The sequence below is a fragment of the Xiphophorus hellerii genome, chromosome 3, assembly GCF_003331165.1.
Source record: "Xiphophorus hellerii strain 12219 chromosome 3, Xiphophorus_hellerii-4.1, whole genome shotgun sequence".
Taxonomy (NCBI): Eukaryota; Metazoa; Chordata; class Actinopteri; order Cyprinodontiformes; family Poeciliidae; genus Xiphophorus; species Xiphophorus hellerii.
In genome coordinates this window covers 14337101-14361840 of record NC_045674.1, presented here as the reverse complement: position 1 = coordinate 14361840, position 24740 = coordinate 14337101, and the positions used below count along the sequence as shown (strand labels likewise).

At 38.2% G+C, this 24740-nt stretch overlaps 2 protein-coding genes across 4 annotated transcripts; one reads left to right on the top strand and one right to left on the bottom strand.

Moving 5' to 3' along the window:
- Nucleotides 1–14: 14 nt before the first annotated feature.
- rps9 (ribosomal protein S9) lies at nt 15–2907 on the bottom strand. 2 transcript variants are annotated; one of them, XR_004338736.1, is made up of 6 exons: nt 2816–2907; nt 1765–1876; nt 1556–1678; nt 1193–1379; nt 934–1093; nt 150–278 (listed from the first exon to the last, which is right to left on the bottom strand). XR_004338736.1 is itself a non-coding variant. In XM_032558773.1 (5 exons), exons 2-5 carry the CDS (start codon nt 1859–1861, stop codon nt 101–103), a joined length of 585 nt encoding a protein of 194 aa, XP_032414664.1. In that variant the 5' UTR covers nt 1862–1876; nt 2816–2905; the 3' UTR covers nt 15–100. The 2 variants fall into 2 exon arrangements, 1 of the variants encoding a protein (XP_032414664.1); XM_032558773.1 differs by lacking the exon at nt 934–1093 and having other exon boundaries at nt 15–278; nt 2816–2905.
- A 385-nt stretch (nt 2908–3292) lies between these two features.
- rbfox1l (RNA binding fox-1 homolog 1, like) lies at nt 3293–24025 on the top strand. 2 transcript variants are annotated; one of them, XM_032558772.1, is made up of 12 exons: nt 3294–3671; nt 8537–8767; nt 18267–18446; nt 18954–19007; nt 19087–19179; nt 19270–19339; nt 20604–20663; nt 20757–20892; nt 21740–21779; nt 21860–21927; nt 23034–23115; nt 23197–24025. In XM_032558772.1, the coding sequence occupies exons 1-12, from the start codon at nt 3585–3587 to the stop codon at nt 23239–23241; spliced, it is 1146 nt and encodes a 381-aa protein (XP_032414663.1). In that variant the 5' UTR covers nt 3294–3584; the 3' UTR covers nt 23242–24025. The 2 variants fall into 2 exon arrangements, with proteins under 2 accessions (XP_032414662.1, XP_032414663.1); XM_032558771.1 differs by having other exon boundaries at nt 3293–3671; nt 20604–20892.
- The last annotated feature ends 715 nt before the right edge of the window (nt 24026–24740 follow it).

The window sequence follows — 24740 nt, the reverse complement described above, 5'->3', positions numbered from 1 at the left end:
ATGATGCAGTGCAGTGCAGTTCTTTGGTCAAACCAAATATTTTTATTAGGAATTTAACAGAACAGGAAGTAAACAAAACACTTCCTGGAATAAATCCTTTTTAATCTTCCTCCTCATCATCAGCTCCTCCAGCTCCACCCTGACCCTTCTTGGCGTTCTTTCTCTTGACGCGGCCGGGGCGTCCTCCGCCGTACGGGGACCTCAGAGAGAAGTCGATGTGCTTCTGGCTGTCCAAGCGAACCACAAAGGAGGGGATGTTCACTACCTGCTTGCGCACACTGCCAACACAGAAATAAAATGGAGGTCAGAGAACTTGGATAAAACGATAAACTCTCAAAAGCTCTGATTTCCAGTCTTTAATTACCATCACCATCAGGTTTTCTAAGTGCCACAATCTCAAATTTGTTCAGTATTTTTAAAGATTCAGCTATTCTGTTTAACTTTTATCTGAAGTTAATTAAAATTAAGTGATAGATTTTAGCTGCCATTTTCCACATTTTACCAATTTATTTTCATTTTATCTAATTTTCTATTCATAATTTACTAGTCAATTAATTTTTCACCTCTAAAAAGCATTGTCATTTTGTTGAATACCAGAGATTTAATCTAATTGATGTCATTATCAATGTTTTAGTTCATTACAAAAGGCATGTTGAGTTATTTAAAAGAAATTCAATTACGCATTTGTTTAAAGCACACATATTTAACCATTTATGCAATGAATTGTAGCACTTTTGGCCCGAATATTTCACAGATTATGACTAACAATTTACACCACTGTAAATATAAACCAGGCTTCATTGACGAGGAATTCTTGACACCACAGAAAATCTGCTCGTAAATCTTAAATCACCAGCCCGAGTGTTCGGTAGCTCACAACACAAGGTGCAGTGAGTACCACAATTGCCCGAGGTGCAATCCCCCTTACCTTACCTGACAGCCACCACGTCACCGTGGCACAGTCTTGAGCCAACAGACGGCAGGATTGGCTCTGGGCAATGTCTACTGACAAGGTATACGGCTTTGATACCGAAGTGACCTTGTTGAAATGCTTAAGAGATCTCAACGCAGAGTGCTACAGGTTGGTGGTCCTCTGATGGAAGAGGAAGCAGCAAGTTTCTCATGAGTCCCTAAGCAGATTTTTAGACCCTCTTGTGTTTACTTGAATTCTTCCAGAGGTCTGAAAACTCACCGAATGTGCCTCTGGCGGATCAGGACACGAGCGTGGTGGATACTCTTGGCAAGTCCGAGCTTGAAGACTTGAGTCTGCAGCCTCCTCTCCAAGAAATCCTCAACCTTCAGACCCAGGATGTAATCGAGCTTCATCTTACCCTCATCCAGCACACCGATTCTCACCAGACGCCTGAGCAAAGCATTACCTGGAAAACACAAAAAAAAGCGCAAATTTTAAAAGGAACATGCTATATGCCTCTGAGTTTCATACAGGAACAATAATGGCCTCATTGACGAGGAATTCGTGACACCACAGTGAAGTCTGAAAATGTATAATTAAATCATCGGCCAACTTCAACTATGTTCAAGTTGTTCCTTATACCTTCAAACAGACGTTTGGGGTCCTTCTCGTCCAGAGTGAGCAGCTCTCTGGCAGCTTTACGGATCTTAGCCAGGGTAAACTTGACCCTCCATACCTCACGCTTGTTCCTCAGACCATACTCGCCTGGAAAGAAAGATAATCGTTCAAATAAACTAAAAAAAAATTTTTTAAAAAAAAGTCTGTTGTAATTTAACAAAATCAAAGCATACCAATGAGTTTTAACTCCTGGTCAAGACGGGACTTCTCGAAGGGACGGCGTGGGGTGACATATGTCTTACGACAAACCCAACTTCTGGCAACGGGCATGGTGGCTTATAGAGCCTGCAAAATGAAAATAATGAGATTAGCCAAAACTTAATGTATGTGACAAAAAACAACTTTGTCAATGATGCCTGGCATCTTTGCCAAAAGCACATCAATTATGGACTTTATTTCATGTCAAAGAGCCGATGTATGACAACATTTAGTACTTAATCTAAACATACCCAACATAACGTTGCATTCAAAAAAGAGCTGATTGGTGTTAGAGATAAATAATGGGATTGGTAAAAAAACAAAAAAATTGCAGAACATCAGCGGTGCATGGTAAACACAGCAAGTGCTCTTAATGTTAATCAGTATACTTTTCCACACTTCTCAGCATAAATATATCTGACACAAAAGAAACAGTAAAATACATTTCACAAGATAAATGTAGTTTTTATTTATTTTTTTACTTGGTAAATCCATTTCTGCTGGATGTAAATGACCAAATCATTCAAATTGCAAAGAAATCTAAACAATGAAATATAGATTCGTTAACAAAATGGGTTTCTGGCATCAAGTAATTTGAAAAAAATTATGTAAGAATTACGGAGTTTTACAAAGCACGCGTTTTTTATAGCTTTAGCCTCAAAGCTAAAGACCTATTAACTTTCCTTATGTTCAGTAGAATAAAGGCAATTATGAGATAAAATATAACAATTGTAGGATCTTAAATATGCAAAGAAATGTTGGGTTTAACTGGAAATAAAAGTAAAAAGTGCTGAAAATCTTGTCCATCCATACTACTAGGCCTTAGCCGCATCGCACCACGTTGTTTAACGAGACGAGCTAGCATTAGCTTCCACAATACAGCTAAATCCTCAAATTCGCTAAACATTAAATGTGGGAAATTTAAGATATTTATTTTGAATATCTGTATTACGTATCAGCGACTGAGCATATCGTAGTTCGAAGTCACAAATTCGAGCCTGTTAAGCATGAAGTAGTGGGCCGTACCTGTCTCGCTCAGGCTCGCTTGGTAAAGAGGAAGAGAAGCGGAGTTCATGCTATTTTATACGGCAGACAAAACACTACATGTCCCATCATGCCTCTCGCCCTTAAAACAGAATATAACTTGATTTTGTGCTGCCCTCTATTGGTCAAATAGAGAAATTGTAAAACAGATCAAACTTTTTTACGGGTCTTAGCGTTCTGTCGTTTCTTTTGTCAATTTGATTTTTCCAATCAGTCCTCCATGATAAAACGGAAACATAACTAAATTACTAAATCATAAAAGTTTGTTTCTGTGTTCATGTAACTAACTTTATCTCAAATTAAACAATGGCAATTTATTGTGCATATTCATGCTAATAATGTCTCGTCTTACATTAAATGGTGCATAATTGTGAAGAAGGTAGGGTGATAAACTCAACCAGAAGGACATTGCTATTTTTATAACTCTGAAAGGGGACCCCCAGCATGTGTTTCTGTCTGTCATCCAGCATGATCAACTGATGAACACACAGAAGCACACTTGTTTTCTCTTTCAACGCTCCATACACTCTCTTTTCCTGACTAAGGAAGTTTCTTTGTATTTTTTTTAATTACCTGTCAGGTGAAGTACAATCCTAACCCAGGAGGATCTTGTGCTACTTCTGTTTGGGATTTTTCCTCTTTTTTTTTCTTTTTTTTTACTCCAGTTTGGTTGCCTGATCTTCCGTGTGCATACAAACCTTTTCCTTTTCCCTTGCTTTCCTTTCTCCTTTTCCCCTCCACCTCCCGGGCTATGCTCTCCTCACCCACTGTGATCCTCCAGCCTTACGGACTTCCCGTCTATCCACAGACAACCACATGCTACCCCAGCCTAGTTCAGGTAACGCTTGATTTATTCTGCAATTTCACAGTGTCATACAGACGTTTGTTGATCTTTGACCTAATGACTCAAACTAACCTTTGATTAAGAGAACAGAAATAAGCTAAGCAATGAATAATGTTGCAATAAGAATACTCTGAATGAGCTGCATAAAGTAGTAATGTTGGTCCATGCATGCGTTGGTCATTTGATTCAAAAACAAGTAATGAAAAACAAAAAATATAGTACTTAAAATACAAAGTATTTAATTGAAATACAGTCAGTTTTTTTCAGTGGAAATTTAAACCTGGTTTAATTTTATTTTTTATTTTTAAAACAATAAAAAATAAAATCACCAGAGAAGAGAAATGACACCTAATACCATCATACACTCTGACTGTAGGAGGCGCTGTTTCTTCTGTAAATCCTGTAATTTCTTTCACCACAAACACAAACAAATATATAAACAGTAACATTTGTAACATATGCAAACATGTATAACCTTCTGGTGAATCTAGATGAGGATAAGTAAAGCGTAAACATTTGTCTTATGAGCGTCTGAAGCAGAATCGCACTCCTACCGTGAGTGAGGTGACGTCACGGGATGAAGTATTTGCTCGCTCATGTTGACGTCTGACAACTTTCAGAGTGTAAGAAATTTGACTAAAAATAAAACAATCTTTGTCTCTTTGCCAATAATTTTGTTATGTAATTTAAAACTTGAATAGACAGACTAATTGTTTTAATTTCGTAAGAGAAAATCCAAATTTACACAAACTGGATTTCTTTCTTTTGACCATTATAAAATTGCTATTTTAACATTTTAGCAAATTATTTTAGATTCAAAGCAGTTTTTAGATGTTTGGGGGGGGGAAGACAAACAAACAAAAGACTCAAAGGTTAAAGTTTTTTGCTGCATTCTGTCAGAGAAAGATTAGAAATAAATCCAGAGAATAAAGGAATAACATTCTGCAGTATCTTTTCTTTATCTAGCTAAGGGGACACTATCTTTAGTCCTCTGGTCTGAGTGATACCAGCAGCAAGTGTCCCTGACATACCAGTAAAGCCACAATGCTTCTGGTATTTCTCTGCCTTGTCACTGAGCTTCACACTAGTAGTATTTTTAGTCTTCTTCTCCTGAACCGACAATTAGAAGAAGAGGTTCTGTTTCCTGTGTTGTGTCATTTGCAGCCAGCAGCACTGAAGACAGTTGTAAAACCTGTGTTTACATGTGTTCAGTTTAACAGCAAGGATTAAATTTACATTTAAAGTGGGGGTAAATTTTATAAAAATTATCATTATTTTAAATATTTGTTAAAACTGTCACTATGTCCTGACAGTATAATATCAGACGAACAATCTATGAAAAAAATTAAATGTTCTGCAGTCACTTGGTTCTTGCGTACACAAACATGATTGACAGCGCTAAGACCCTCCTCTTGGCTCTGATTGGTTGTTTCTGACTGGAAGCAGTGGATGTTCAAACTGCTTGAACGTTTTTTAAAGTTATCTATTGCAGCTTTAATTGATCATTTGATCAACATAAATGGGAGATTGCAGCAAAAATACCTCAAAAGTAAGATGTTGTTCATGTAAAAGCCTAAAGAGTGAAATGCTTGTTCTTAAAGTATCTTAGAGCAATTTCACCTTTAAAGGATTATTTTAAAGTACAGTTTAATGTCACCAGTTTGGGCTGAACATCCACTGAGTCTCAAGTTGCAACAGCTGTGCTTTAAAGTCCACCGAGGGACCACTGACACATGCCTCTCTTTGTCTTCCCCCTTCTCTCCATTTCCTTTGCCTCACTCTTTTAGAGCCACATTTATAGTTTTTTAATCTAAAAATCAAAATACACAACACAAATGGAGCAATAAGTATCCATTTTCCCCAAACAAGCTGGGTATTGCTGTAAGACTTGTTCTTGAGGGCCTCTGAACTGCCAACATCTGCAGTCTGAGTGGCCTTGTTGTGTAAATCCTGTGGCAGCTGCCACTGTGAGCACCTGGCTCCGAGCTGTCGGCCTCTGATTGCCCACTGACAGCTGAAGAAGGAGAGGAGAGAAAGAGCGAACAAATGGGGATTTTTTTTTTTTTTAAAAAAAAAGGTCTGTGTGTTTGCATCTGTTGACTGAGTCAGGCTGGGAGTTAGAAGGAGGAGTGTGTGGCTGACAGTGATATCTAACAGACTCTTTCATCTTGCTTAATCTCTCTGTTTATATAAAACAGAGACAGAGACAGTTTCTAAAGATAAAAAGCTGAAATACTTGTAAAAGTGAATGGTACAGGAAAAATCTGCATTTAGATGTGTTAGGGAATCAATTAAGCTCAATGGTAATAGCAATAATTTGAAATTCTGTCATAAATCCTTTAGAGATGATGCTAAAGAGTCAGCAACTACAAATATAAACATAATCACTGATCATATTCAGTGAAAAAAGTATTTGTGCCCTCTAACACACGTACACACGTACAGGTTTCAGATAATTAAACTAATTTCAATATAAGACAATTATAGGCTAAGTAGTAAGGAAGTAGTGTGTACAAACTAAGTATAGTAAAGTTGTGCTAGTAGGGCACATGCATCATGATCCTAAAGCATCTTAGCTACATGACTAGGTGTAAACAACAATCTGCTGATTCACCTACCACATCTTAAAATGTTTTATTTTCAACATAACAAGAGTAAAAAGGTTTTTCGTCAGTCTACAAATACTTCACGATGCCTTAAATTTATCTTGGAGGTCAGTACTTGTGAAAAACAGTGAGATTTGCATCCTCTGACAAAGCTACCTACAATTTATCCAAGTTTCTAAATGAAAATTCAACAAAAACTCTCTGAAGGGGAATTTCTGACAGGAAAAGTCTGAATCTGAGCTCAATAACCAATATGGCTGCCATTCATATAAAATGCACTGAAAGTTACAGGATAAACTATTACTATAAACTGTTTATTAAAGCTTGTGATAGTTTTTATCTAATCTAACTGAGTTACACAGGGAGAGTTTTGATGTTTACGATGCAGAGAGATGCATTGCTTTCAGAACAATTACCAAATCCCAATGAAGTTCTGACTTGTGACCTTTAACCTGGTATATCAGATATATTTCAAATAAAACTAAGCAGTAGCAACACAAAGCCTTGGCATTTCTCAGCATTTTATGCAGCAATTTGTTTACTAAAGGTTGAGAAGATATAAAAGATAAACCATCGGCAGTTTCTTTCTTTTCAGCAGCGTTATGTTTTCTACCTTCAGCTGCCATATTGATTTCTGATGTCATCTCTGATGAATTGACTCAGTTTTTTCAAATCAGAGTTTAGATAAAAGAGGCTTTGAAATTGATTTTTGAAACCTGAAACCTTTAAGTTGTCTTTATCTTAATTTAAAGGGCTGGTTTAAAGTCGTTTAGAAATTGATTAGGGACTTCTCGTCTCGTGAAGAACATCATCACCACAACCAGCATTTCAACACAGATTTAATGGAAATTGGTAGATCTATTTGTAAACAAAACAAGCTCAAACACAAAGAATAGATTAAACTCTCAGTATCATATCAGAACTACATAAACACAACAAAAAAGATAATTTTTTTTTTACACTTTTAGAAAGTAAAATAGCTAACTCTTCTTAACTTTTACACACTTTAATTTTAAACTATTTAAAATCTTTTGATTGACACGTGTAGAAACCATCGAATCACATCTCATTTAATAGTATTTTTATTTTCAATGAAGTCATATAAACATCCACTTATGGAATCCCCCTGATGTTCCAATGATGATCAGAACAATCAGCGCAGCGTGCTGCAGCTTCAGGAGTCATTTCGGGGTGGAGGAGACTGGAGCTGGTCAGGCGCTGATTGGATGTGATTGGTTGATGAGAGGCAGTCATGCTGTGGTGGGCGGGTGATCCGCCGGCATTAAAACATGCAGCAGTTGTTGTAAAATGCATCAGAGAGAGAACCATCAAAGCGGGGTAAGACAATTCCTCTTTAACTGTAGGATTTAGTTTGATTTCATTATAAGTTTGAGACTGAAAAGTTTCTGACACTTTCATTGTTTCTGATTAGACTTGAAACCTCAAATCAACTGGTTTTAGATATTTTATCTGGAGGAGTAAAAAAATAAAATAAAATAAAAAATGACATGTCAGTGAAAAACAGGTTTTTAATTTTTTTTTTTAATTAAAATTGTACAATTTATCATCTGCATATCTTGCCGTTTATTGATAGGTTTGTTACTGTTTTTAGTATATTTTATAAATAGAACTTTATTTGAAAAAGGATTTAACCATTTCCACAAATGACATTTTTATGCTAAAACTAAAACATAAAAATGTCATCTGTCATTTTGTATTTTAAATGCCTTTTTGAAATACAAAACACATTTTAAAAAGACTAAAATGGGATAAAAACTAAAGAAAAACAGGAAAATACATGAAAACTGAAAGACAAAATGAACTGAAGGTATACTCATCTAAATGGTCAAAATGCAGAATATTTTTCTTTGTGAAATTTACACTGATTTTATGATGGATGTTTCTTTCAAACAAGTCTCAAAAACAATAAACAAACAAATCATTGTGCATTTCAGACTAGTTCTTTATTTGTCTTTTATAATGTTTTTAATATAAAAGAAGTTTGTACCTTGTATTTTCCTTTTGTGGTAAAAGTTACCTGTAAAGATTTTCTACACTGTTTCCACAACTTATTTTATTGCCATATGAAGAGAACTGAATCTCTTTATTTTAACATTATTGCACATTTGTCTGTCATTTTAACATATTTTCTCTGCTCTATTAACAGTTTGTTGCAGAAGAAGAGCATCATGTGGTTTATTTGTTTACATCTTTGAGTTTTTTTGTGACCAGAGACTCATCTCCTCTCTCCAGGGGGGGCCCGCCCAGGAGCCCGGAGCCGGCAGCGCAGACCCCGCCCTCCCACAGGTTTATGCTCCACCGCCTTCGTATCCTCCGCCTACTCAAGGCCCACCAACATCTGCCAGCAGGCTGCCCACTCTTGATTTCAGCTCGCACAGCTCCGACTACCCTGAACACCCCCAGCTCAGGGTCTATCAGGGCCCCCAGCTCGAAGGGGCCGACACCCTGACCCCCAGCAACACGGTAAGAGAGGTTTGTGATAAAAACTGGAATCAAGTCCCAATAAAATCTGATCTTCAGTAATTCATTATCCAATGTAGGTCACAGCAGAGCTCTGAGATAAAGTTTCTCTCTATATTTAGAGGCTCGCCTCTGTTATGTCCTTGTACGGAGCCCATGGGGGACAGCTGACGGCGTGTTTGTTGTTGGAAATAAATATCTGCGTTTCCTCTGCGTCTTTTTTAGCTGCTAGTAAAACAGGTCACATTTCAAGATTGCAGCATTTTCTGTTTTGTTTACATTTTATGTCAGCTTTGGAGAGCAATCTGCAGGGCCGGATTTAGAAGGATATGGGCCTCTGGGCTGCACCAGTTTTGGTGCCCTATCCACTAAAGAAAAATTATTTTACTATTGCAAATTCCAGTACATTAGTCATATACATCAGCAGGTATGAAATGATGCATGGTAAGTTTGATAACATGGAGGTTCATGTTGTTCCCAAAAATATTGACTATAACTACACAATAATTTTAGAATGTGTGAATATTGATTATATTCATAAAAATCCCAAAATAGTACAAGTCACCTGATTTGTGTCTAAGAGTTTGACATGAAGTAAAATGTCTGCAAAAACACACATTCATAAAAAATAAATAAATAAATCTGTAAGCCCTTTCTAAAGTCTGACTGTTAAGAAGCAATAATATTTTTCTGTAACATTTAAATTCTAGAATGTGTATGTGATCCTTTTGTTTGTGAAATGTTTGTTACCTTTTGGGTGTGTCCTTGTAGCGGCCATCTTGGAACCTACCAAAGAGGAGGCCCGCCTCAAACCCAGCTCTTTTATAGAAAGGCCCATGTTTGCCGGACTTTGATTGGCTGGGCAGTTAATTGAGAAGGTGGGGACAACAGTATATAAGAGGACTGTTGGCTGAGCCAAAAGGGGGGGAAGAAAGCTTGAGAAGATGTCATTTTGTCTTGTCTGTGAGCCATGCTGTGCTAAAGGAGGCCTAATAAACCACCTTTGTTTATGCTACAGCCAACTTTGAGGAGTTTTTTCTTCCACACCACACCTCTCAGTGTAACAGTGGTGTCAGGAGTGGGATGGTTTACGCCTGTGAATGAAGGAAGACGACAGGCTAAATGAGAGGAGTAGGACGTGGAAGAACTCGTGGGACAAAGAAAAGCCCCCTTTCTGAGATGGAAGAAGGACAAAGCGGAGGACCAGCAGAGCCGGATTCATTACCTGAAGGAGCCATGGCTGGTGAAGACATTTTTGAACCGGTTGTGCGGCCTAAGCAGACTACAGTTGGTGCTGTGAGTAAAGAACATTCTGAATCTGACATCTTTGATGAAATAAGAGAATTTATGCGACGTTCTAAACGTACAGAAGCAATACTGTTTGATCAGATTAAACAGTTGCGCAGTAACATGCCAAAACTGCGAAGTGATGTTTATGCTGAACATGAGCTGTCTATCGAGACTGGCATTTCTACAGAAGCAGCTTTCCCAAAGCGAGAGACTAGGACACTGTCTCAGCTGTCTGCAACAGAGGAAGTCCAAGGAGCCTCTGATTACCAAGCTGAACCTCATTCTCCATCTCAGCCCCAGCGGCATATAGCACAAGGAGCTCCAGCACAAAGAGTGGAACCAACCCGTGGAGGTGATCCGAGAATACCTGACTTTAAGGAGGGTGAGGATCCTGAAAGTTTTTTCATACGTTTTGAACGCATTGCTAAAACATGGGGATGGCAACCAGCTGATTGGGCTGCTAGAGTGGTCACATTATTGACTGGAAAAGCCCTTGAGGCATATGCTGGAATGGATGAGGACCAGTCTGACTCTTATGACGCTATTAAAGCTGCTGTGTTGTCTAAGTTTAATGTAACAGAAGAGACCTACAGATTCCGGTTTCGAAGCATCAGTGTTCCAGTGGGAGAGAGTGTACGTGAAACCTATGGTCGGATAAAGGGACTCTACAGGCGATGGATGCGGCCTGACAGTCGGAGTAAAGAAGAGATTGGGGAAACAATCATTTTGGAGCAGTATCTTCGTGTGCTTCAACCAGACGTCCGCACATGGGTGAAGGAGAACAATCCAAAGACTGGAGAAGAAGCGGCAGACCTGGCTGAACGTTACCTGGCTGCTCACAGAGAACCTTTTAAGTCAAGAGAGACTGAGAGACCAAGGTCTATGGAGGTAAAACCTCCAGGTGCAACTAATGCTGACAATTTGGACAAGAGGGGTGGTAAGAAGTATACACAGTCTGGACTAAAGTATGGTCTCATTTGTTACTATTGTCAGCAGCCTGGTCACAAAGCTTCTTTATGTCCATTAAGAAAAAGTAAGTCAGTAGAGTTATGTGTGGTACCTTCCAAAGAACATAATTATGAACTTTCTGATGACGTGATTCCACATAAACATGTAGTTGATGTGGTGATAAATGGCAAAGCTGTAAAAGCTCTTGCAGACACAGGTAGCTCACAAACTCTGGTGAAATCATCTTTGTTGAGTAATGTACTGCCTAACTTTAACAAACCGGTAAACATTACTTGTGTTCATGGATGTCAGAAAGAGTATCCAACTGCTGATGTCACTATTAATGTTAAAGGACATGTTTTTATGTTGACTGTTGGAGTTTTGAATCAGTTAGCATATGATGTTATCCTAGGAGAAGATTTACCAATCCTAGACAGTTTGGTTCAAGAAAACTCGGTGGCTTATTCCTGTGCTGTCACCACACGTTCCATGAAAAAGGGTTTAGAACCTCTGCCAGATGTAGATGATGATCTGTATGAAGTAGGAAATAAAATCAGGAAATCAAAACGACAGCGTAGACAGGAGAAAAATAGGAACAAAAGCAGGTCAAAACACCCTGAACCTGCATTGCCATTAACTCCATGTATTGATTTCCAGTGGAAAATTCCTAATAACTTTAAAGAGAGACAAGAAAACGATCCATCTTTGAAACCTCTCTTTAATAAAGCACATAAAGATGGTGGAAAAGAGAGTGCTGCTGAGTTTAAAAGTTTAGCAGGAGAGCCTTTCATTATAAGGGATAAACTTTTGTATCTAGCAGACATTGATGAACCCAGACTTGTTGTGCCAAAAGAATACCGTTCAGTAATTCTGCATTTGGGTCACACTATACCATGGTCAGGGCACTTAGGACAGGCAAAAACTTATAATCGTGTTGCCCAACGTTTTTATTGGCCAGGATTATATAAAGATGTAGTTGAATACTGCAAAACATGTCATGACTGTCAGTTGGTGGCCCCTACTAAAGTTTCAGACCGTGCCCAGTTGCAGACATTACCTATAATGAGTGTTCCTTACGAGAGAATCGCCATGGATATCATAGGTCCTTTACCTAAGAGCAGTAATGGCTATAAATATGCATTAGTCATCTGTGATTATGCAACCAGATATCCAGATGTTTATCCATTACGTTCTCTGCAGGTTAAACACATTGTTCGGTGTTTAGTGGACCTTTTCTCCAGAGTTGGTATCCCAAAGGAGATTCTGACAGATCAGGGTACCAATTTCATGTCACAAGTGATGAAAACTCTTTATGATCAACTGGGTGTAAAAGGTATTCGTACTACTCCATACCATCCAGAAACTGATGGTTTGGTAGAACGATTTAATGGTACATTAAAGCAAATGTTGAGAAAGTTTATTGATGATGCTGGCAAAAACTGGGATAAATGGTTGCCTTTCCTTTTGTTTGCTTACAGAGAAGTACCACAAGCCTCAACTGGTTTTTCTCCTTTTGAGTTGCTTTATGGAAGACAGGTTAGAGGCCCTTTGGATATGCTGAAGGAGAACTGGGTGGCTGGAGTGGCATCAGGGTCCAGTGAAGCGGCTTCACCAACAAACATCATCTCCTACATACTTCAGATGAGAGACAACCTGGAAAAGTACAGAGAACAAGTTAAAGATCATATGGAGAAGGCTCAACATAAGCAAAAGGTATGGTACGACAGACGTGCCCGTGAAAGAGAGCTGAAGACGGGCCAGAAAGTCTTAGTACTCTTGCCCAGTGGGCCAAGTAAGTTGCTTGCTAAATGGCAAGGACCCTACACTGTGGTTAGAAGAGCAGGACCAGTGACTTATGAAATTATCTGTCCAGAAAAACAAAAGTCAAAGCAACTGCTTCATGTAAATCTATTAAAGGAGTATCATGAAAGAAATGTTCCAGAAATGGATGTGAAGCAGATCCTGATGGTACAAGATGTTCAGCCAGAAGATAGTGCTGTGTTGAAAGATGGGGAAGCTGAAATGAGTCCATGCAGAGAATTGACCAAATCTGAAAAGGCTCCTAAGCATCTGACTCCTGATCAGTGGCAACAGCTGGGTGAGATTAAACAGTCTTTTCCATCCCTGTTTGCAGATGTACCTGGGCGGACTGAAATTATAACACACAAAATAACTTTGAAAGATACAACACCTGTTCGTCTTAAGCCTTACCGGATTCCAGAAAGAATGATGGATCCACTGAAAAAAGAGGTCCAGATGATGCTGGAAATGGGAGTTATAGAGCCATCAAGAAGTGAGTGGTCAAATCCCATTGTGTTGGTTCCTAAAAAAGACTCAAATCAACTACGTTTTTGTTCTGACTTAAGAAAGTTAAACAGCATTTCCTGTTTTGATTCTTATCCCATGCCACGCATTGACGAGCTACTGGAAAGACTGGGGAAAGCCAAATACATCACAACATTAGATTTATGTAAGGGTTACTGGCAAGTGCCTTTAGATCCATCCTGTAAGGAATACACAGCCTTTCAGATTCCAGGAATGGGTTTATTTCATTACACGGTTCTACCATTTGGTCTTCATGGAGCACCAGCTACCTTTCAAAGGTTGATGGACATTATTCTTAGTGACTGTTCCACGTTTGCTGCCGCCTACCTGGATGATGTTGTGATCTACAGTGAAACTTGGGAGAATCATCTACAACATCTAAAGGTGGTAATGGCAAGGATCCAGAATGCTGGTCTCACTCTGAATGTGAACAAGTGTGCATGGGCACAAGAAGAAGTAAAATATCTGGGCTACCTTGTTGGCCATGGACAGATAAAGCCACAACTTGAAAAAATAAGAGCCATTCAAACAATTCCCAGACCTCAAACAAAGAAGCAAGTGAGATCATTTTTGGGCTTAGTTGGGTGGTATAGAAGATTTATACCCCATTTTTCAACTTTGGCAGCCCCTCTGACTGAGTTGACAAAAAAGTCTACTTCTAAAATTATGTGGAAGGAGGACTGTGAACATGCATTTCAATCTTTAAAGAAACTGATTTGTCAAGCTCCTGTTTTACAGAGTCCTAACTTTTCCAAGCCGTTTATTGTTCAAGTGGACGCTTCAAATGTTGGTCTTGGAGCAGTGCTAGCTCAGGGAGAAGCTGGTGAAGAGAAACCTGTCCTTTTCTTAAGTAAAAAGCTTTTTGACCGGGAGAAAAAGTACTCCACAGTAGAAAAGGAAGGACTTGCAATAAAGTGGGCTTTGGACTCTTTAAAATATTATCTCCTAGGAAGGGAGTTTACTCTGCAAACTGATCACAGACCTCTGAAGTGGATGCATTCCAAGCAGCATCAGAATGCCCGTATATTACGTTGGTGCCTCGCCCTTCAGCCATACCAGTTCACCATACAGCATTGTCCAGGTAAGAAAAATCTTATTGCTGACTACCTTTCTCGTTTACCTGAGTTTTGTAAACCAGAGGGGGAAGAAGTGAGTAAATGTTAAGAAGCAATAATATTTTTCTGTAACATTTAAATTCTAGAATGTGTATGTGATCCTTTTGTTTGTGAAATGTTTGTTACCTTTTGGGTGTGTCCTTGTAGCGGCCATCTTGGAACCTACCAAAGAGGAGGCCCGCCTCAAACCCAGCTCTTTTATAGAAAGGCCCATGTTTGCCGGACTTTGATTGGCTGGGCAGTTAATTGAGAAGGTGGGGACAACAGTATATAAGAGGACTGTTGGCTGAGCCAAAAGGGGGGGAAGAAAGCTTGAGAAGATGTCATTTTGTCTTGTCTGTGAGCCATGCTGTGCTAAAGGAGGCCTAATAAACCACCTTTGTTTATGCTACAGCCAACTTTGAGGAGTTTTTTCTTCCACACCACACCTCTCAGTGTAACACTGACCCAGCCTATCTGATACAGTACTTTAAAAAGACAACAACAAAGTTTAGCATATGGAAAGAAACTTGTTTATAAATCACTACTGTTTAATGGGTTGCAGTAAAATATAAGGAAAGAAAACCTGATTTTCAAATCCTTTAAAAAGTAAAGACTTTCCTGACTGATGAAGTGATTTAAGGGTATTTATTATAAATGAAAATGATGAAGCAGGTTGAAATGGCAGTGTTGCTGTTTTCCTTCATTGCAGTTCAGTCATGAAGACATGAGCTGTTTAGTTTGATTTGTGTGGCACTTCGGCTGTGTGTCCTGCTGCTTGTGCCGCAGATATCTCTTCGTCCTCTCATAAATGGTGTTTTTTGTGGCCCCCGTCTATATATTTTATCGCTATAGAGCCCCTGACATTCTTGGGTCCGTGCTGAATTTCGGGGGAAAGCTGAGACGTCGCCTCGGAGGGAGGGGGTCAAAGTGGGGAAGGCTGACCAGATGAGAACCCCTCCTCCCTCTCCCCGCTCTGAAATATCGCTCAGGTCCAGAACACAAATCTGCATCGTGACGCGACACCACCACCCGGCTCCCCCCGGTCCCCCCGCCCCGGCCTGTGTGTGGGTGTGTGTTTGAGGGCGGATGTGATGCTGTCTGCTGCAGTCAGTCACAGAAAGCCAGTACTGTGAGCCTGTTATGCCTCCCTGGGTGAATGTATCCCTGAACCTTTTCCCTGCCACCATCTTATTAATGTTGCCCCTTGACATTTTACATTTAACACTTGGCAGAAAAGCAGCACCATGACCTGAAACTGACCCCTCGGTTCTGATCCCCCCCTTTGCCTTCTTCTCATCATCCTCCTCATTTTAAGCTTCCTGCGCACCATCTTTGCCTTGTTCCTTCTGGTTTATTTCTGTCTTTCACTGCTGCACTGAGGCCTCTTTTCTCCTTATCTGCCTCCTGGTACTAGAATGCTAATTTTCAAATCTTTAAAGTGCAATTCCTTCTTGTATTTTCATGCTTTCTTTTCCTTCTCCTTATTATGCTCTCTGTCCATCCTTTTGCAGCTATGATAAAACTTTTGTATTTTTAAGATCCTTCTTGGGCTTTTATTTTAAATAGTTTTAACACTTTTCTTGCAACGATTGATGATCCTGCACCCAGTGCATATCAGCGCACACTCCAGCATTGTGGTGCATTGTGAGACCATGAATGTTTTGGTTTTGGCACATTACTCTCTGAATTGTTCTGCATGAGGCAGTTTATACACACAGGCCACACAGCTCAGGTAGGAAGTGCAACTCGTGCAACAGAGGTGAGAACATTTTTGTGTTGCATCACATGAAAATCAAATAATTCAGATTTTTTATTAGCTTTTAATAACTGATCACTTTTACTGTTAATCAAAAATAAATAGAGTGCCTTGTTAAAGTGTTCACAAACATTTCCGCTTTGTCACATTTTGCTGCATAATTGTGAAGGGAAATGAAAAGAAAAGCATACATGGTTTTGAAGTATTTTACAAATAAGACTTGAAAAGTGTGGCAGGCATTTGTATTCAGCCATTTTGCTCTGAAACCCCTAAATAAGATCCAGCGTAGTGAATTGTCTACAGTAGTGACCTGAATAGTGTACGCCACATGTGTCAAACTCAAGACCCGGGGGCCAAATCTGGCCCACCGTAACTTTTTATGTGGCTCTCCAGACTTCAAATTACATCAGTAAGTACCTCCAGTTTTTCACAAATCCTCAAATTCACACAAAATCAACAGATCCCCACATTTTACCCCAAAATTTTCTCAAAATTGGTCAAAAACGTTGGGCTTAACTGACTGCTGTCTCAGCCTTATGTGGTTGTCAAGTTATAGACCGTGATTTATGTAACCAGTAATAACAAGTCACATTCAACATCATATGTTAGTGCTAATATCACATTAATGTCTTACAAATATTAACACCACAAAATCCTATTTATTGACAACAGTTTAATTGGTTTTATCAATATATTCTGGCAGAACCAGCCCTTTGAGAACATTCAGATTTTTGATACGGTCCAAAATGAAACTGGGTTTGCTGTCTGACTCTGTTTAATTTAATTTGAGCCAGTAGGAGAACAAACCTAAAGCTACAAGTGAATGATCAAAGAACATTCATGTGTTATAATGGCCTAGTCAAAGTCCACAACTAAATCCTACTGAAAGTCTGTGGCAGTACTTTAATATCAACATTCACAGATACTTCCTATAACCTGATTGAGCTTGAGATGTTTCATTAAAAAACATGGACATTTTTATTCTCTAGATTGGCAAAACTGAAACAGAACGCAAAAAAGATTATTATGTAAATTATTGACTCAGGGGAGCTAAAAACAAATTCCTGCCACATTTTTTCAAATTAAAATAAAATTTGTAGACAAAGTAACAAAAGCATGTATGGCTTTTGTTTTACTTTACAATTATTTAGTATTTATGTAGGTCTATTGTGTAAAATCCTAGTAAAATAGATTAAAGTTTCTATTTCTAACAAGACAAAACCCTTTGGCAAGGCACTGTAATTCAGAAGAACTACTGAATAGTAAAAATACACAATTAGACAAAACAAATACAACTGCAGCTGACTTTTTTTTTTCTAACTGCATGAACATTGCTTAAAAATTAACCACAGGAACATCCACCCGTTTTTAAAATATAGGCTTTAGCTTTCTGTTTGCATGTTTACATCATGGCCAAGCCAAATAAAGATGTATTTTATATTTTAAGAACAGCTGTAACTAAAAATGGTTTTAGTCGTTGTAGTGTTTTTGGATCAGCCTTCTGTCCACCATGTCAGCCCCCGCTAATCAGATCAGATTCGACTTTATATAATACAAATGTTTACGTTTGCACAGATTTAAATGGTGATATTTGAGTCATGTTGCACATCTGTGTACTTACTTATGTTGTACAACTGCATACAGTCTGAAGTGACGGTTAGCTTTACTGCTGTAATCTGTGTTTTTAGATTATTAGTTGTCCTCCTGCAGGCATGTATTTCCAGACACTTTACTAGTAAATTCACACACCTGCCTTACCTTTGCCTGAGAGGCACCACTGGTTGCTGAATGCTCGCTAAACACGGTTTGGACCACTTGAGCTCATGAACATGATCTTTGTTGAATGTCATGTGATGCTGACATGATGTAATCTTTACAGTTTTTTTCTGAAAGCTCTCGCTGAACTTGCTGACCTGATCATCAGAAAATCTTGATTTGCTTTTTCCAGTAACGCTGCTCTCTTTGTCTTCTTCCGTCTCATCTCATTCATGCCCTCTCCCTCTTTTGTTTTGTATCTTCCTGTTTCCGTCTGTACCATCACGTCCCCTTTCGTCTCGTCCTTTCTGCTTTGCTTCTTCTCTGTCAGGAGGATGCTTTGGCCAGCGTGACCTCTGACCCCCAGGCTCTCGGTGTGTCTGTGTCGTCGGGGGCAGGAGCGGGAACCGGAACAGAGGAGGAAAGCTCAGGGAAGGCCCAACCAAAACGCCTGCATGTCTCCAACATCCCTTTCCGCTTCAGAGACCCCGACCTCCGCCAGATGTTTGGGGTATGACATTAACTCTTCTTTATCAATAGGTTGTCTCTAAAGTTGACCTATTGTGCTTCCTTGAACAAGTTAAGATTTCATTTTTAAAAAATCATCCTTTAATGAGATTTTAGTGTGGTCAGTTCTGCTTAATTTGAGCTCTGTTCAGAATGAGCTGTTTTAGGTCTCCTGTCACTTTAAATCCAAATAAGCTGCTCCTAGAGGCTTTGCTTGGGTTGCTAGGTGATGGGCTGGTCTTGCTGGGGTTGCTAGGTAACACTGCAATGTGACACCACAATTAGCTGATTTTTGAAAGGGCTCATTTTTCAGACACCAAAAAACTTTAAATTATTGCCAAAAAACATGATTAAGCTCTTACACTGTTTTTAGAAGCAGTTGAGACAAAAATAGAAATATAAAAATAAGCAAAATATGAATTATGCATAATAGGTTGCCTATTTTTAAATGTTTTTTAAAGTCTTTCTCTAGGTTTTGGATCACTATTTCACTTTATTATGAATTTTGCAGCAATTTGGCAAAATCCTCGATGTAGAAATCATCTTCAATGAAAGAGGGTCAAAGGTGAGCGACAACACAAAACCACTTCATCACAGTTAAAACTGCCATCAAAATAAATTTTAATAAAATGGATGTTGTTCAGGGTTTTGGATTTGTGACTTTTGAGAGTGCTACGGAGGCAGACCGAGCGAGAGAAAAGCTAAATGGGACGATCGTAGAAGGGAGGAAGATTGAGGTGAAGAGTTCTTACTATTTGTAGATTTCCATATGAGCATCCCATGAAATTAATTTTTGTTGAGTTTGCTGTTTTTGTCGGTTTTCTCAGGTCAATAATGCCACTGCAAGAGTAGTGACCAAGAAGCCTCAGACACCTCTTATGAATGGAGAAATATCAAGTAAGACAACTGAATGTAGCCTTGTTTCATTGCTATTATAGCTGTCTGAAGCTTTATTAATGCTCAAGTTATCCATCAAAATCAATCTGAGGATTATATCCTGCCTTTTCGTGGATTTAAATTTATTTAGAATAAAGTTAATATTCCCATTAAATACCTTAGGAAGAATCAACAAGAGCTATTTGTTAATACCATCAAGAATTAAATTTATTATTAACCTAATATCTAATCATCAGTGAATATTTTCACAAAAATAAACCCTACAAACAAATATAAAGGTTAACAAACAAGGACAATGTAATTGTACACTATTGTGACTAAAGGGGAATTTTATGGCCAGGTAATAGACTTTCAAAATACTAACAAAACTGATTAAAATCTAATATTTACCAGGAACCTATGATGTTATTTCATGTAATGGGTTTTACATCTTAGCTCTAAATTCGGCAAGAAAAAGGCGGCAAGAAAAAGGAAGATAAACCAGTTTTAATTTGTCAAATTAAACTGCCATGATGTTACCAAAGTATGCCTTACTTTGGTAACATCATGCTGTTCTGATACCAAAGGAAACACAGATAATAACAATTACTGTGATGCTGTAAAAATGTCTAAGGTGTATGGAGGGAAAAAATTATCTTCCATAAAAAGACACACAAAACACAGCTATGATGCAACAAAAACATGTATCTCAACCAAATCTCTGCATATTTCTGGGTTGGTAGAGAAAGATACGGCCCATCGAGGTTTATTTTCTGAGTCTAAAACCTGACTCAGTGGAAGGAAATATAACAACGGATTAGCCAATCAGACGTGGACTTGAGGTAAAATAAAAGCTACGTTTACCAAAACAAATGAATTGCACTTTTTCCTATCACCAAATTCAGTCTGAAGAGAAACCTCTCTAGGCTGCTGCATGTCAATTAATCTAGTCATAGTAAATCATGATTGTAACTATTTTCATATTCACCTTTTTAAACATTATATTCAGTAAAATAAAGCTTCACACTGAAGGTTTGACATCAGTCATAATCAATGGTGAACAAAGTATTTCAATGTTTATTCTCAATTAGCAAAACAGAATGACTTCAGTAGGTATGAACAGACATTCAGAAACAATTTTGTAAACTTTAGTTACCAAGATCAATAGCCTCTGATATCCTGGTCACCACCTGGACGAAGAGCTGCTTTGACTAGACCTACGCCATGATTAAGGGGTCCGTTTATTTATAGGTGGTTCTCATTTATTCTTTTTATTTTTTCTCAGCATCTGGTTGGAAGATCAACCCTGTAATGGGAGCAATGTACGCACCTGAGCTTTATACAGGTGGGCTGATTTATATTCCTACATCAGTGAGAGCCTTTATTGTACATTTCACTGTGAAAGAAGTTTATTTTCTCTCAATTTCTATGTTTGTAGTTGCCAGTTTTCCATACCCTGTAGCGACTCCTACCTTGGCCTACCGGGGATCTGCACTGCGAGGTCGGGGTCGTGCCGTCTACAACACCATTCGTTCTGCAGCCGGCGCGCCTGCTGCTGTTCCCGCCTATCCGGGGTAAGACCCTGGGTTCAACAATCACTGGCGGCCCAGGACTCACAGCTGGCTAAACATACCAAAAACTAAATGATTATTATGTGACAACAATTTGTAAACAGGACATAAACCGTCTGATGACCTTAAAATAAAACACACAGGCGATAAACTGGCACTTCTCTGACTTCCTGTAGCAACTAGCGAGGCTGCAATGCTAATGCTAGCTTAGTGTAAACAAGAGCTAGTGGAGATTCAGTTTCAGCTTATTTTATATAAAAACAACTTTGTGAAAGTGCTAACATTTTTAGCTTTTCTGCCTATAAAAACAATCTCAGTAAATTACTATATTTTCAGGTAAACCTCTAATCCCTACGCTAATCAATATACAAGTTCATCTATATTTTATAGTTTTTTTTAATATTTGATTGTTTCGGGTTTTTTTTCATTTGGAAGTAGGAAAATCCCACATCTTTCCCATCCTCAAAGTCATTCCCAAATCTGAGCTTCAGCTTTCTGGCAAAGTAATTGGATTGATGGGACCTATTTTTAAACACTTATAGAATAAGTGTTATACTTTGTTCTTTCAGTTCTTTCTGTGTGCTTAACATTAATTTGCTTCACTTAAGTGTTAACCATCCTTTTAAAAAGTGATATTACAATGTAAGTTTACAACCTTGATAAAAATGGATAGAAACCGTATGAAAAACATTTGACTCAACTTGTAAACATTATATTGAATCAGATAAAGTTACATAATTATTGCTTCATAGTTTCACCAATACACATTTAATAAAAATCAAAGGCAAGTTTTACTTAACTTTTTGTTTGAGTGTGTTTTTGTGACTTTTTTTTTTTTTTTTACCCCCAGGGTTGTATATCAGGATGGACTCTATGGAGCAGAAGTTTATGTAAGGAGCTGTGTTAAAATTAACATTTTTCAAATTAGTTAATCTTTGTATGACACTGTATCAATGTTATTTTATTTCAGGGAGGTTATCCTACAGCGTACAGAGTGGCTCAGTCTGCATCTGCTGCTACAGCAGCCTACAGTGACGGGTAGGCCCACCTGTAATAAATGTGTACTTAATGACTCCACAGATATGTGAAAATATGTAAAACTCCTCTTCATTTTCTTTAAAATCTTGTTATTGTTGTTTTTTTTTCTGTGGGGGGAACGGCCCAAAAGATGCCCCCAGCTCCAGAACACTATAACTCCAAATTAAAAATCAGAGAAACTACTTTTATTATTGCTGTCAGATGTTTTAACATTCAAATATTTCATCTGCAAACAAAAGAATGTTCTTGAGAAAATCACTGTGGGCCTATAAAGCATATGGTTCACATTTTCCTGTTGCCTTTGGGGGTTTCTCAGACATGCAGCGTTCTAAAAACAGAAACACAAAATTGTTTCAAGATTTTTCACTCAGAAAAGATTGCAAAAGTTTCTCACCTTCTCAAGTAAATAAATCATTTTATTGTCCAGTAGAAAGCGAGGGAGGCACTTACGATACAGCAGTTTTATAAGTGAAAACATCTGTAAAATTTTTCTCATCAGTAAATTACTTTAACTAAAATAACTAGGTTTTACTTTGATTAAGACATATTATTTTTGAGCTTGGGGATTTAGAGATAGTTTGAATTTAATTTACTATTTCATAATCCTACATTTCTTAGTCTAATTCAAATATTGTTCTAATGAGATGTAACTGTCATGCTGGAAATTAAATTAAAAAAACATTATTGAGAAAAACGTGAGATATTAATCATTTGAATAAAAACTTCCTAAAAGTGTCTGCTGCTTCTTTTTTTGCTTGTAAATTGTACAACTGCATGATCTGCGTTCATCTGACTGCAACAATATGGTGGAAAATGTAAATATTTAATGTTCTAGTTACAAAGCAAACGACCTAATGTCGCTCTCTGAGGTACGCCGACATCAACATCAGCCTTTGCAGAAAATTTGCTGTGATAGCCTGCCAATAAAAACCTTGATATTACTAGTATCAAAGGTTTCGTCAAAAGTTTTCATTCATACATCACAGTTAGCCAGTATTTGTCACTTTTAAAAATCAGAAACAAAGATGTTTGAGAACCTCTTTAGTAGGAGGCTGATTTTACCCAGAGGTCTGACACTCAGACCTGCTTCACATCTTCCTCACCAGATACGGACGGGTTTACGCCGCAGCTGCCGACCCTTATCACCACTCAGTTGGACCAACAGCCACATATGGAGTCGGGACGATGGTGAGCTCAGTCCAGAAGTGCAGAGCCTCTGGTATTTACTGTCCCTCTGCTTACACCTTCCAATCCTGCTTCTGTTAACAGGCCAGCCTGTACCGAGGAGGATACAACCGCTTCACCCCCTACTGAGCCTCCCAAATGTTTGCATCTGTCATGAACTCTGGGACTGGGATAGGTCATGATATCTTAAAGCTTGGAAATGTCCGTTTTCTTCCACAGAGACGAACCAGAGTGTTACTGTGGATCCCTTAGGACCCGTTTATCTGCTGAAGAAGAGGATCTTATGTAATTTATTAGGCCTTTACCTGAGTTTGTTTGAGTGAACTGATTCTACAGAGACATTGGCTGGTGTTAAATGCCGTGAGACTAGTTGTTGTGTTTTAAAATCAAAACATTTCAGGGGTCAAAGTGTACAAAACAACATTTTGTACAATGTTAAATGACTTATTTTTGATGGTGCCCTGTTTTTGAGTGTTGGTGTGGGAGCACACTTTGTTGTGCAGTGACAGTGGACAGACAGAGACACAGCTCTGACGTTATGATCTCTATCAGGGCTGTTTGTCTGGATGCAGCTGGAATCAAGTCTCTTCTCACCCTAACCATCTACCTCTCAATCATTTTTAGTTTCATATAGCTGTTGGGTTGAAGTATTTGGGAGATTTTATTTTGTTTTTTTGTTTATCGTACACCTTTTCTGTCCATGTAGCCAAACTAATTCATTTTATTTTCCATTAACCTTTCTGGCTTTCAGTGGGAGAACTAATATTCTGGGGATTTTCTCATCCTTTGCTGCAGCTCTTAATATTACTTCCTGTATTATTCTTTTTCTGCCTGTCTTTTGTTCCTGTTGTGCTCTTTTTTTTCCTGCTGTTTGATGTTTACCTCTGAATAAACCTGATTTTCTTCTCTTTTCCTCCTAGTCATTTTTTTTTTAGGTTGTCTTTCTCTCATTTTCCTACTTTGTTCCTGGGTTGTTTTTGTTTTATTTTTTATTATTATTATTATTTTATGTGTCCTGACCAGCAGTCAGGGCCAACAGATTTACTTTCACCAGTGGAGCGTGATAACTTTCAGAAACAGAGAAGGAAAAGAAAGAGAGAAAGGGGAAAAAGAAGGGAAGAGAGGTGGGTAAAAGGTTAAAAAGGAAGATAAAAATAGAGGGGAGGAAGAAGGAGAAAGAGAAAACAAAGGGGCTAAACTATGATTTAATTTGTTATTAAAGGGGGAGGAAGCAACATGATTCTGTAAGAGAAAGTAAATGGACCTAATAAATTGTTGCATAACTCAACAACTGTTACCAAATTTATGTCACCCTAACCGTCTATCTCTCGATCATTTTTAGTTTCATAATAGCTGTTTGGTTGTAGTATTTGGAGTAGTAGTATTTACTCAGCACATCATCGTTTAAGTGACAGGAAAGAAAAAAGAATAAATCTGTGTAAGGAAATGTTTTCACACTACGGTGTGAAATGGTTTCAGTTTTTTCAATAATTTTAGCTGTTTAAACAGTAAATAAGGGATATTTAATGTAATTCTAGCATTTACCTGAATTGTGAAGATCTCCACACACCTTAATGCAGCTTGATTGGTTTACAGGAGTTATTACAGGTGCAAAGATTTAGTATGAA

What these genes read in the sequence shown, in the direction of transcription:
- rps9 (XM_032558773.1), bottom strand. Translation starts at nt 1,861, where the DNA reads ATGCCCGTTGCCAGAAGTTGGGTTTGTCGTAAGACATATGTCACCCCA. An exon ending in CCCCAAACGTCTGTTTGAAG is followed by an intron (nt 1,380 to 1,555) that starts GTATAAGGAACA and finishes TGTGTTTTCCAG; the next exon opens with GTAATGCTTTGCTCAGGCGT. An exon ending in ATCCGCCAGAGGCACATTCG is followed by an intron (nt 279 to 1,192) that starts GTGAGTTTTCAG and finishes CTGTGTTGGCAG; the next exon opens with TGTGCGCAAGCAGGTAGTGA.
- rbfox1l (XM_032558771.1), top strand. Translation starts at nt 3,585, where the DNA reads ATGCTCTCCTCACCCACTGTGATCCTCCAGCCTTACGGACTTCCCGTC. An exon ending in CCCTGACCCCCAGCAACACG is followed by an intron (nt 8,768 to 18,266) that starts GTAAGAGAGGTT and finishes CTTCTCTGTCAG; the next exon opens with GAGGATGCTTTGGCCAGCGT. An exon ending in ACAGCAGCCTACAGTGACGG is followed by an intron (nt 21,928 to 23,033) that starts GTAGGCCCACCT and finishes CTTCCTCACCAG; the next exon opens with ATACGGACGGGTTTACGCCG.